Source organism: Frankliniella occidentalis, unplaced genomic scaffold (genome assembly GCF_000697945.3).
Source record: "Frankliniella occidentalis isolate FOCC.00 unplaced genomic scaffold, Focc_3.1 Scaffold18, whole genome shotgun sequence".
In the NCBI taxonomy this organism is placed as follows: Eukaryota; Metazoa; Arthropoda; class Insecta; order Thysanoptera; family Thripidae; genus Frankliniella; species Frankliniella occidentalis.
This window is the reverse complement of record NW_026267148.1, coordinates 313,679-326,594: the sequence shown is the minus strand read 5'-3', so window position 1 is coordinate 326,594 and position 12,916 is coordinate 313,679. Positions and strand designations below refer to the sequence as shown.

The window sequence follows — 12,916 nt, the reverse complement described above, 5'->3', positions numbered from 1 at the left end:
TGAGCCGCGGCACGTGGCGCTGCCCGGCAGTCATCCAGCCCGGCGGTGTGGCTGCCTGTCGCGCCGTGTTTGTGAGCACCCGGAAGATCGCCCCACCTTGCCCCGCCCGGCGGGACAGTTCCAACTCCGAGCTGCTGGGATGGGTACGCAACTCCTCTTGCACCTCAGCCGGGATGGTGGCGCACTCAGCTGGTGCATTATTGTCACTGCTGCCGGAATTATGCATGAACCATACCAATGCTTTTTCTGCACCCAGAAAAATGATTTCTTGTTTTAAGTACATTTGTACCAAGAGTGACCCAAGATTATTTTTTTCTTGTCACCAAGACGATTTTTTTTTTTAAGTAAGATAATTTTCTCAATCGAAAGGTAATGTCGTCTTGTCTCAAGATTCAAATTGATCCTAGGTCAAAATGGACTTGAAATAAGAAAACATTGTAATAGGTGTGATCATTATTGCACATTTCCAGCACCAGTTGGATTTTCAGAGTTCCCTTAAATAGGAAAGGAAAAGGACAGTTTTTGTGTATCCACCGAAGATGTGTTCTTCTGAAGCACTCCTCAACAATTGGATGCTAACTTGTTTCTGTAAAGTTACAAGTTGTACCTGGCCCAAGTGAAAATGACTGTTTTTGGGTTGAAAACTGTCGAAACTGTCCTTTCTCATGTAAAGGTTACCGCCGAATGGCGCTGGGCTCGGTCGATTGTACAGGGTCGTGTTGCGACATCGCGCGCGTTCAAGAACAGCTGGCTCCAGCGGAGTGTCCAGAGTGAACGCGAGCACAGGCGCCGGCGCCGCAAACCTGGGCCGCGCCCCTCTCTCGCCAGCGTCACAGAGTGCAAATCCAGGCCCGTCCCCATGTCCGGCGCGCGGGACACCGCCCGGCCGGCCGGAGGTGGTTGGGCTGGCTAGAGTGGGAGGGATGCATTTGGGTGCCCCAGGGCCCAGGGGTCCCCGCTGGAGGTGAGCTTGCCTGTCGCTGAGAAGTGGTGGCCGGAGGGAGTAAGGCGCCGCACTGAGCGCTGGGCGATTAGCAGGCTACTCCTGTCCGTTTGCCGCGCCCCCGCGCACTTATGCACCTCGGCAAGCCGGACGGGACGGACCGAGGCTTTATTGCATATTGCGCCCCACGATTAACTCGATGATCTCCGTTCAGCATCTGCCTGCCGCTGCGCTCCGTGCTGCCGCGGGACCGGGCCTACCTCGGCGCGCTGCTGTCCTTCACGGCCGTGGCCTTCCTGGTGATCTGCGCCTGCTACCTGCGCATGTACCAGGCCGTGCGCGGCGGACAGGACGCCCGCGCCGCCATGCAACGCTCCGACGTGACGGTAAGTAGCTCGGGCTCGATTCCGGTGGACCCTTGTGCGGTAAAAATCGTTCCCTTGAATCAAGGTAATTTTTCCTTAAGCACACAAGAGTGAAATGTTTTCTTTATTTTAGAAAAAAATATTGCCTTTATTTAAAGAAAACTACACTGGAAAAACTAACGTTACCGAGGTAACGTTTCTTGACGCGACCACACCAGGTAACGTTTGGTGATGCAACCTGTTTGTGATGGCCCTATCCTTTTGCATGGGGTAGGTCGCATCAGGAAACGTTACCGGTCTTGGTCACATGATAAAACGTTACCATGGTAACATTAGTTTTTCCAGTGATATTTTAATCTAGGAATTTTTGTCGTTAAACAAAGAAAAATTCCTTTGAAACAAGAGACAATGTCATTATCAAAGGAACGATTTTTTGGGGTGTGCATGAGCGACAGTCGCGACCAACTCGCAAAGCGCAAGGACGGCAGCTCATCAGCCTGGGAAGTAACTTGGAATTATTCACGGAAACTTTTCCGTGGGTTGAGAGTGGAATCGGAGTCAGACAAGACACAGTGCACTGGTGGGTCGGAGGGTGTCTCTGGTCAAGAGACGATGAGACGAAGTGATTGAAACCCCATTCGCCATGTGGCCCGAGTCATTCAAGCAATGTTTTAACTTGCTGGTCGCGGGTGATCGGCGCTCACTCGCCTTTCACGACATTAAAGCTACTACTGCTTCCCACCCTGCGCAATCCGTCCCGGAAAGAAAGTGGCCGAAGTGGTGCGACCTGCTCGGCCGACGCTGGCTTAGCCTCCCCTCTCCCACTCCTCAACCTCAACCCCCCGTCTTTCCTTTCACCCTCCTGGCTGCCGCCAAGGTCCTCGCCGCCGAGTGTCGGCCTGGTGAGAGACGGGGGCCTAAACTTTACTTACGAACGACGCGCGCTGGGCGCAGCCGCAGCCGGAATTGTGCTGGAAAAAAGGGAAACCAGAGCGAGCCGGATTGTTCATTGCACCACGTGCGGGGGGGGGGGGGGGGCGCCAGCTGTCCTCGTGGATCTTCTTGTCGCGCTGGGTGTCTGCCACGGTGTCCGCACGCTCTCTCCAGATTCAGTTTTATTTTTTACAATTTGTTTTCAGTGGCGTGTTTTTGTGCGAATTTTGAGAGCCACTCTAAGGGGCCACATGAGAAGGATTAACACGTTTACGTTTAGTCCGGCTCGATTTTGGGGACTGATTCAACTTAGGACTGTGACCACGTGGCCACACATTCTCATTGAATCCGTATGCAGTGCACGTCTTGATTAGCAGTATTTTTCTCTTGGGGCGTGCGAAGATCATCCTTTACCGTTCCATGTTTCGGAAGGACCTCCAGTTTCGGCGGTCACTTTCTGTTTCCTCTTTCCTTAATCCATTTAAAAAAGCTAGTAGCGGCGGCGCGCCTCGCCTCTCCTTTTGGTGCGAGTCTCTTCGTCACCAGAATTCATTCCAGACTCTCGGTCTCTTTCTTCCCCTGTGGCCCTGTTTGCGGGAGGAGGGTGGGGAGGGGACTCACTCGGATCCAATTCCAGAACTTATTCCTTTTTACATGCGGGCGAGCGTAACGATGTGACAAACTGGAATGAAAAATGGTCCACTCCGCTGCTCATTCTCTGATATCCATCAGAGGGGGGGCCTTGGTGGCCCTCACGGAGGATGAGGTAGTCATGTGCTCACTCATGCGCGCGTTGCTCGTGCTGTCCGCAGCGGTGCGCGGTGCAGGTGGCCAAGCGCATGACGCTGCTCGTGCTCACTGACTTCGCCTGCTGGGCGCCCATCGCCTTTTTCGGCGCCACCGCGCTGCTGGGCGCGCCGCTCATCGACGTGCCGCGCACCAAGATCCTCCTCGTCTTCTTCTACCCGCTCAACGCGTGCGCCAACCCCTACCTGTACGCGCTGCTCACGCGCCAGTTCCGGAACGACCTGCTCAACCTCCTCAGCCGCTCCAAGCTGTTTGCGTCGGGCGCCGCCAGGTAAGCTCTGGGACCACCTCTGGCCACACAATTACAACTGTTGACTCCGTAGTTTCGAACTGCGGCTGGCAGCATTTTCACGTGTGGGATGCCGCCGTCTCGCATCCTTCCAAGAAGCGTTCGACTAAAATACCTGAACCATTTGCTTAGTGTATGGGACTGGATGTAATGAAAAGGCCTCTGAAGTGTGGGGTTGTAAGGTTTGGGCGCTGTACATTCCAGGTACAAGGGCGCGGCTGGCACGACCCCCCGCGGCTCCTCGCGGCGCGCCGACGGCGCCCTGAGCGGCGGCCCCAGCGCGCGCGCGGTCGGCCCGGCATCGGCCTCGGGGCTGCTGCCTGCCGCCGGGGGCCGCCGGGACGACTCGACCGAGCTGGAGCTCGTGCTGGTGGAGCAGCGCGCGCGCAACGGCAGCCGCAGCGAGGGCCGCCTCCACGTGCCGCCGCACATCCTGGCCGACAGGCTGTAGGGCACGCTCGCCCCCTCCCCCTCGCCCTATGGAAGGGCGTCGTAACGTGACGCCGATAGAGTGAACTGGTTTACAGCCGTAGGCCCCGTGACTTACTTCTGCCGTCGGGCAGAAGACTCGCATTTGATCTTTTACTTACCACGTGCCACGTTCTTTTGCAGTCTCGTTTGTGTACTTACATTCACCCAGAAAACAGAAGGCAATGCCAAAATATGTTCTTACTTTGGGGGCCTGCTTTGATGTCAACGGGAAAGCACGCGCTCTTGGCGTTGGCTTTCCTTTGATGCGAAATATCTAGGCGACTGGGAGCTCGACCTGACCGTCGAGCTTTACCCCATGTTTTTAGTACAGCAAAAGATCAACAACGTGTTTTTTTCGGGGTGAATCATTCCTCCCCTCCCCCTCCCTCGCCGCAAGCCGGCTCGTTTGGCGCCAATTCCGTTCCCCCTTCTTGCATGCCTCTTCTGACCGCTTTATGCTGCTGATGAGTGAAGGGAACTTCTCATACCTGGCCTTGGCGCACGGCTCCGCGGTTTGTTGAAACGGAAGGGAGGAACCCGTAGCTCATTTCCCGCGGTCCCACCCCTTGTGCGCTTGTCGGGAGAGAGAGAGAGAGAGAGAGAGAGGGAGAGGGGGGGGGGGGGGGGGAGAGGGAGGGAGGTAGACGCGAGGTGGATAGAGATGAACCAGGGAGGGAGGAGAGAGAAATGTATGTAATGGGTGAAAGAGAGCGTAGGGCAGGCATGCTGCAAGCTCTCCCCAAAAGAGCTGCTGTTCTCTGCTGCTCCCCTTTAAACTGTCCTGCGTGATCTATGAATAGGGCCGTGGGCGAGTAAGATGGGGGAGGATGGGTGGAGCAGCCGGAGGGGTGGGAGGCAGTCGCGACTAATTGGGGGCGCTGCTGCTCCAGCCCCACTGGCCCGGGAATTCTTCCGGGCGGCCCTGTTGACTCGCCAAAATCCTAAACGGAGTAGTATTGTCGCGAGGTTCGAACATTTTCTACCTCCTAACTCAACTGGATTGCTTTCTACTGTGGATCATTGCGCGTGGGTAAACTGCTGTCAGTGTATCGTGTTTTGTAAACCATTTTCTTAAGAAATCGCATTAAAATTTTGTACGCACGTACGTAGTGTACAGAAAGTCTTTCTTTTTGTTCTGTTTAACTTCCAGAACCAGACGTTTTCTTGGTCAACGTGTAAATGCTGTACATATTTTGATTGTGAAAATTACATCAGAAACGAATAAAATTCTGTAGGAAGACAACAAATTTTTCTTTTTAAATTATCCTCACTTCGCCTGGTCGTCCGAGTTCTAGTAAAAAGATTTTTTCCAGTCGTTAAATTTTTCAATCTTTATTGGTGAAAATGAAAAAAATGAACTATAAGCTGTTATGGAATGGGTGGAGAACGTCTGCATTAAGGCCCTTAAAGTTTGACCCGAACACTCATACGCCATTAAATAACTTTCATCTCTCGTATTTACAAATTTTGTTTGAATCTGGAAATGACTTTAAAATCCTTCAAACTTACAAAAACTGGCCACAGCCGCACGAAAACACAGCCAATTTTTTCGTCGAAGTTGTTTGGTACGCACGCCGGTCAGAGGAGGGCACGACTTGTGGCTCCCCGGCCGCGAGGTCCGCCGGGCAGATTCTGTCCTGCTCTCGCCGGTATACGCGCCGCTCACACTGGAAAAAGAAAGGTGCTAACTCCTGCCTTTAAAAGGCACTAGCACCTTTTGGGCAATTTATACCCTGTTTAGTGCCTTTGTTAGGCACTAAACTGAAAATGTCTTTATTGCCCCAGGAAAGGCAGGACTTAGCACCTTTGTTTTACCAGTGAACTCGTCAAGTTCCCGGGGCGCGGTGCCGTACGTTGCAAGGCCCGCGGTGCAACACACGCCGTTGCGCTCCGGGCTGCTCGTCGAGGCGAGCGCTCTCAGCCGCCGGGCTACGCCTTCTCGGTGACCACGGACTCGGACACGGAGACGTTCGTCACGCCCGAGGACACGGAGGCCGTGTCGTCAATGGCGGGCGCGCACGACAGGCTGGGGAACTTCTTCTGCAGCGCGACTCTATACCGCGGGTGACTGTCAACAAGAAGGTACGTGCTGGTTAACTGGCATTTGCAGACAACATCGAGAGCTTTAAGAATTCCCTGTTGGGTCAACAGACTAATTTCTATTACGGTAAGAGAAAAACAAAAATTTTAAGAGAAAGAACAGAAGAACAGTGGGAGGAAAAGTTTTCAATAACCTATTTTTTCTATGTTGTAGGGGTCGAACAAGCCAGTTTTACTACTGCAGCAGTTAGACATTTTGTTCTACTCTTGTAACAGTCAGACTTCTTCTCCTATTGGGCTTTCATAGAGACGGACAGAGATGGCGAATATATGATCTGGCTGTTCGAGCAAATACAGCAGAAACTGTTACGAAGCAAAGTGTTGTGCTAAGCCCGGCCTAATAAATAATCGCTCCATTTTTCGCGTTGTAGACAAAATATGTCATTGGTACGAATTATTTCAGCCTGTGGAATTGGACTCGTTGCAGGCTTGCCTTGAGGCTGGCGCTAGCCGGACGGGCAGGTGGGGTAGCGAATTCCTCCAGGGTCTGGCCCATGCCCGCGCCATGCCCCACCCCTTCCCCAGCCGGATGCCCTCGTGCTGCACCTGCCTGGCGTTGGCGTTGTCAAATTGCTCTGCTAGCGGCCCTTCTTACCTGATGCCGTACACGATGGGGTTGTAGCAGGCGCCCGCTTTCGCGAAAAGCGAGCTCCAGATGGTGGCGAGTGGGCTGATCTTGTAGCCCTCGAAAATGCCCGCGTAGTTGATGATGAGATACGGCGTCCACGCCATGAACCACAGAGAGATGGTCATGAGCGCCACCTACAACAGATGAAGCGTCACGGTTAAATGGCTTACCTGTGGTATAACCGGACCAGAAACGCATGCCAAAACTGAGATCTTGTGTTTAAATTTTGATTCAAAAATTAATCTCCCGAAATTTTGTTTCTAAATCGACATCGACATCATGCTGTGGCATGCCCGTGGGGTCACAAGAAGACCCAACCACATCGATTTCACTATCCTATTAACATTAAGGTAAGAAGACCCATTCCAGTTTACACTGTTGTGATTTCGTCCTGTGAGCCCTGTTTTGTTTAACTGTGAAAATTTAAAATATCCGTAGATTTTTAGGTAATTATTTTGAAATATCGTACAAGCACGAGTTTGATTTTTCATAATTACAAAGTTCTCAAGTTACTATGAATCTATTTAATATTTTGTGACCATCTAAAATGCGCTGTGGTCAGTCAGAATGGTGATCTAAAATTGTTATCGTTTGAAAGTCGAATGTTTCAAAAAAAAATAAACAAAAAATGCTTAACTCCAAATGGTATTTTTGAGTGTTGGTTTTTTACCTTTGCTAGTTTGGCCTCGGCGTTGGTCGCCTGGTTCTCGGCTGACCGCAGCGATGCGACGTTCATCTTCTTGGCCTGCTCGCGCATGTTCTTCTCGTGCGCGCACACGGCCTGGACGATGTAGAAGTAAGCCCAGATGATGATAATGAGTGGCAGGAAATAAACGAAGCACGAGTATACGAGGATGTAGCTCCGGCTGAAGAAGTCCTTGTTGAGGTAGTCGGTGCCGCAGGCCGTCATGTTTCCCTCGGGGACGTACCTGAGACATGCTCTTCGTTAGTGTCGGGTCGGGGCAGTGCTGATTCCGCAACTCGTTGTCAAGACTTACCTGTTCCATCCCACCATAGGAAACACGGTCCAGACCACAGCCATGATCCAAATGAACAGGATCCAGAGGAATGCTTTCTTGTTGGTCATTGGAGCCGCCGAGAGACCCTAGAGTGGGGAAATAATTCTTATCAGTAGGATTGCTTCAGGGTGTGTTAACACCTTCAGTTCGATGGTTTTTCAAAAAGGGTGGATCCATGGCCCCACTAAATTTTTCCGTAAAGTATCATGAGGCAACGATGGCATTCCTCAAATTATAGTCGGCGTTAGTTCACTTGTAATAATTAAGTATAGGGGTGAGTGTTCAGTGTGGTAGTGGTGCCTATCCGCAACTCACTCGGACGATCACGTTGTACCGGTCCATGGCGATGAGCGTCATGGTCCATATTGAGCCGCAGCCGAAGAGCGACCCGAACAAGCCGTAGAGCTCGCACATGAAGGGCCCCAGCACCCACGTCTCGTAATAACAGTTGATGACCATGGGCGGTGCCATGGTGAACATCATGAGGAAGTCGGACATAGCAAGGTTGACGACAAGCATGTTGGACGGGGTGCGCAAGCCCCGGGTGGAGCAGAAGATGAACACGACTACACCGTTGCCGATGAGCGAGATGACGCCCAGGCACCCGATCACGAAACCCAGCAGCCCGTGCCACAGCGGGTTCATAGGCGGAAACTGGTACCTGTTCGCATAACATAAGACGTATAGAAATCGAAACCACCCGTTTGTATTGCGTCACCTCGCACTGTTTTTTGTTAAAATACTGTGACGGCACATTCTATACATTGTGAATTGTGTCACAGTGTTTGGTACATCATGTCAAATTCGTTAGAACGTGGCATACCCCTGCTCTGCTCTAACGGGCTTACCATTGAATGGTAGTCGTACCAATGTCACGGATCACGTGATATTCTAAATAATGTGACACAATTTACCATTTATAGTATGTGACGCCGCAGTATTTGAATCATCGGGCGACATAGAGTCAAATTGAAGAGAACCATGTATTTTTACAACAAATCAAAACAATCCCAACGATTTCTGTTTGATTTTTTGCTTTCTCTCTACACGTTAAAAAACTAAAACAAGTCGAAAACAAAGGCTATTTTAAACATATTTAAGCTTTAAACATTACCAATGGGGATCCACCATGTGCAACATTTCCGCCGGGACGCTGTCTACAACGGTGTGGTTGCCGAAGCCACCGGTCGCGGGCTGCCATTGGTAGGCGCTGAAGTGGGGCTCGTGGAGCAGCGACATGGTTACCTGCAGCACATGATAAAATATGCTCTGTGCAGAGGGCCGAAAACACGAGGGAAAGTTCAATGCAGGCGCACATATTGGGAATCTTCCATCTCTCTCCCTCTACCCTACCAAAGCAAGAGAGTGTTTGCACACTGTGTTGTTTCCAACACAATCCGCTGCAGGTAATCCCGGTCCAATCAGGGTGCAGAGCTGGACCTGCGCTGCGGTTCGGCGCGGCTCAGTGGATCTGGGTCGCGCTTTGCGAGAGAAAACACCCAAGCAGAGCTGTCAATCAACAGTGTACTGACCGAATACTAACGCTACAACGCCCACGCGCCTCTTTCTGTTTTGAGGTTAACCTCAACCAGCAATTGCTGGGGTACTGAGGCGACAACCGGATTAGCAGCATGATTTTTCATGATTTCAATACGTTTACGGTTTTTCTTGAAGTTTTGCTTTTCTCTTGCATCGATAAGAGTGTCACCCAAATACTCAACATCATTGTTTTCTAATTGTCGGCTAGAACGATCTACGCACACCTACAGTAGGAATAGCATATACATCATTGATAAAAAGTTTCAGAGTAATATGAGGGGTTATTTGATTTCCACAGGACCACAAAATGTTTTCTTTTCATTGAATAAAACACGCACATGACAAATAATAGTACTGCACTGCTTTTGAAATGTACAGCAGTAGGTGATTTTAGATTTTGAACACTTTCAGTCTCGGAAAAAAGAACACGGGCCAGCAAGGCACGACCACCATGTGCCGACTTGGGATTTATCTTGTCAAGAGACCAGCAAAAGAAAACAACCCCGAGCACACAAAACAGAAGGCTGTACGGTTAAGAATTAGGAAATAGGTGCACGGTGCCGTTAGCACGGGGATCTAAAAAAAAGCTACTTTTCCTATTCCCGGCGAGATTTTAATCACTTGGGTCCTCTAGTGATCTATTTTAATCGTTATTTCCACATAAATGATGCATTGTAGTAGGATAGAGATTCCAGGGCCTCCATTCCAATTAATTGTTGCTATTATTTGATTTTGTTTCGTGCTCTTTAGATGTTTGTTTAGTTAAAAGTTTTCCGAACTTTCAGTTTGTTTCATCACCTGCAACACGCCTGGGTGCTGACACGACACACGTGCTGCGGCAGCGGTTTGAACTCTGCCTCTCTAGTGTACATGTGGCGCGGCCGCGAGAGGGACGGGGTAAGAGGAGGGGGCTGCAACCAGCTGCCCGGGCTGGATCCCGCAGCCAGCCTCGCAGTCAGCGCCTCTCCCCGGCCCCGCGGGCGGGAACTTACCTCAACAAGTTGACGTGACCTTCATTATCCTTCGCTCTTATCACAGGAACAACCCACTGCAGCTTTACACAGTCCTCGCTGAGCACCCACCTCTGCCTCGTCTTCATGACCGATGTCAAACAAGTTTGGCTCACGGAAGCCGGATACAATCCTATGGCTTTGTGGTGTTAGACTCGCCTCTTTGGAACCATGCCACCGATAACTCCAAAACAGATATATGCGGCGTACGTCCGCGAACGTTGGCTGAGCACACTGCACTGGCACACTGCACTTCACGATTGCACTTCACTCACTTTTTCTTGTATTTGCTGGTTATATCCCTCTCTTCCTGAAGCCCCTCTTCAGTCGTGCCGGGTCCTGGGCCGTCCTGGGCCGTCCTGAGCCGTCCCAAACCGTTCACATTCGCGCTGGCTGACTGCGCCGCTTCGAGGAGCTGCTGCCGCACGGACACACTCTCCCCGACCAGCGCCTCAGGTGTGGGCCTGCGCTGCCCCGCACGCCTATATACGAAGGACGCACCCCACCTGCCTCCCTGCAACCCCCGCCCTCCCCGGGCACGCCTTCCTGAACTTTCACCCTGAAAACTCGGTTTGTGTGCCTCTTGCCCGGGACTTATTAGTTTAGACGGATCGGCGCGTGAGCCGCGTAGCAGACCGGCCATGGCCGCGCCCCGCACCGCCTTGCCCCGCCCCACCCGGCCCCACCACATGCTGCCCACCCGGGTCCGGCGCACGTGAGCTCCGAACGTGGCGCCGGCCCGGTGGGCAATCTGGAGCAGCGGTTGAAGAGGGTTTCCCCTGAAACTGCATGAACCGAATATGTGAAACTTATCTGGCGCCATTGTTTCAATAAGTAGAAGAATACGTTACAAACCTATTTTTATGAGTACTTTTAAATTTGTTAAGTTTGGCTGCATTAAATTTTAACCAGAATTTTTTAACCATAGTCTTTATTGAAGTGTTAGTAAACGACATGCAAGATGATTTTCATTCATCTTCAGTACTACGTACTATTAGATGCTTTCCCTCGGCACATAGTCACACCACTCGCACAAAACTTCGACTCCAGGAGGGACCACCTCGCGCACAGCACTGCGCTGACTGGTGCAGTCGGCTGCGCTGTGGAGGCAGCTGACCATCCCCCTGTGGAGCACAATCCTCCTCAACGCCCGCAGCCCGCACTGCTCTAGCAGCGAATGCAGGTCGTTGCAGGCAAGGGGCCAGTTCTGCTGTCCCGGAGTGCCCACCCAAAGGTGCAGCTTCTCCAGCGTCTGAGCGTTGCCCTTTAGCAGGGACATCAACGTGTCTCGGTGTAGGTTCTGCGCCCGGAGCCACTTGAGGCTGTTGTGTCTCGGTTGTGCCGCGGGCGGTCCGGGGCGATGCGCTTCCAGGACGGCGTCACAACACACCTCCAGCCTCTCAAGTCGCAGCATGCTCTGCATTGCACGGAAGTGTTCTTTGCGCGGACTCAAAATTTTGAGCTGTTCCACCGTCTGTGCGGCGCACTGTAGCAGCTGGAGGCTCCATGCGCGGTCAAAGTTACAGTGAACGTCGGCCAGCCTACTGACCTGCACCAGAACACATGATTATTTTTAGCAAACAAGTAGAGGACATTCTTTGGCACGAATGTTTTGCATATTACAAAAAAAGGTTTTGTTGTTGATTTTACAAAAAACGTATGCCGTAAAATTACGACTTAATTGTTATTAAACAGGTTAAGGTGAGGGCATGTGGGCCTCAACATGTTAACAGTCTATTATGTTATGCACACTGCAAAACCAGCAGTATACTTATTTCACACAAGGAAGAGACGACTTGCTAGCACACACCTTCCAAAGTGTGTAGAGTGTGTACTTACCTTAGTACACAAAGAATTGTGCGCTTTACCTTCGGTAATCTACAAACAAGAAAGAGTGTACTGTAGATTGTTCTTGCAAGTCGACTCTTTTGTGTGTACTAAGTACACTGTTGGGTTTTCAGTGTTGTTAAATCATTACAAAAATTTAAGTTGCGAAAAATTTGGCTGCTGTGGGTTTTTATGCGTTATAGATCCCCCATCCCGATCGGTCACAAAATTGCTAGTATAATACTTACGAAATGTGTAAGGAATGTGGAAGCAATTTTGTGAGTATTATTTCTGTGTATACGAGTTCAATATCTATTTGAAAAATGTGATGGGCTGGTAGTTTGTAATACATAACAATTGCTTTGTTGTTTATACAAACTTAGAAAATGTTTCTAAGATTACTTAACCGTATCACCCGCATATTAATTTTATCGGTCAATTATCGGGGAATGGAAACAGCGTCAGTAGGTGAAAAGAAATGTGCAATAGAGGCTTCATAATATGATTTCTCACCAATGTCTACGCCGAGTTTCACGTGATCAACTTAACGACACGGGATTACGTTTCGTAGTTTGGTAATAATTCAAAGTATTATAGGCATTGTTATTTTTTATTCGCACAGATCACACGGTTTTGATTACTTCTGTTTTGTTCAAAGCGCACGAGAGTCAGTGCCTAAGTCCCTAGAAGCTCTGCCGCGCCACGTTGTGACACACTTCGCAGAGCACATCGGCACCAGGCAGCGCCTCCCGCACCGCCTCGCACTGTTCAGTGCAGTCTTCCGGGGAGCTGTGCGTCCGGCTGGAGGACCACCGCAGCAGTACAAGTCTCTGCAGCCCGTGCAGCGCGCACTGCTGCAGCAGCGAGTGCAGGTCGCTGCAGCTGTACGGCCAGTCCCGTTGCCCCGGCATGCCCACCCACAGCTGCAGCTCTTTCAGCGTTGGCGCGTGGGCCTTCAACAGGGACACGAGCGTGGCTCGCGGTA

General features: G+C 51.1%; 3 protein-coding genes across 6 annotated transcripts in view; 1 reads left to right on the top strand and 2 right to left on the bottom strand.

The window, feature by feature from the left end:
- Positions 1 to 4,414, top strand: part of LOC127748891 (follicle-stimulating hormone receptor-like) — a 7,351-nt gene extending 2,937 nt beyond the window's left edge. The window contains exons 2-4 of the mRNA XM_052264305.1: positions 1,158 to 1,329; positions 3,054 to 3,319; positions 3,542 to 4,414. Of these exons, the coding sequence (XP_052120265.1) occupies positions 1,158 to 1,329; positions 3,054 to 3,319; positions 3,542 to 3,788 (685 nt within the window). The 3' untranslated portion in view covers positions 3,789 to 4,414. The remainder of the gene's footprint in view (positions 1 to 1,157; positions 1,330 to 3,053; positions 3,320 to 3,541) is intronic.
- Positions 4,415 to 5,111: 697 nt separating this feature from the next.
- On the bottom strand, positions 5,112 to 10,585 carry LOC113211379 (rhodopsin). Of its 3 annotated transcripts, XR_008010839.1 has the most exons (8): positions 10,380 to 10,585; positions 8,670 to 8,800; positions 7,871 to 8,216; positions 7,535 to 7,641; positions 7,207 to 7,465; positions 6,504 to 6,670; positions 5,613 to 5,876; positions 5,112 to 5,475 (listed from the first exon to the last, which is right to left on the bottom strand). XR_008010839.1 is itself a non-coding variant. In XM_052264405.1 (7 exons), exons 2-7 carry the CDS (start codon positions 8,792 to 8,794, stop codon positions 5,738 to 5,740), a joined length of 1,143 nt encoding a protein of 380 aa, XP_052120365.1. In that variant the 5' UTR covers positions 8,795 to 8,800; positions 10,380 to 10,585; the 3' UTR covers positions 5,112 to 5,737. The 3 variants fall into 3 exon arrangements, 2 of the variants coding, with proteins under 2 accessions (XP_052120365.1, XP_052120366.1); XM_052264405.1 differs by having other exon boundaries at positions 5,112 to 5,876; XM_052264406.1 differs by lacking the exon at positions 10,380 to 10,585 and adding an exon at positions 10,087 to 10,105 and having other exon boundaries at positions 5,112 to 5,876.
- A 210-nt stretch (positions 10,586 to 10,795) lies between these two features.
- LOC113211376 (uncharacterized) overlaps positions 10,796 to 12,916 on the bottom strand; it is a 7,812-nt gene continuing 5,691 nt past the window's right edge. Inside the window, exon 3 of one of the 2 annotated variants that reach the window (XM_052264352.1) lies at positions 10,796 to 11,653. In XM_052264352.1, coding sequence (XP_052120312.1) covers positions 11,099 to 11,653 — 555 coding nt within the window. In that variant the 3' untranslated portion in view covers positions 10,796 to 11,098. The remainder of the gene's footprint in view (positions 11,654 to 12,916) is intronic. The other variant, XM_052264348.1, reaches the window with a different exon arrangement.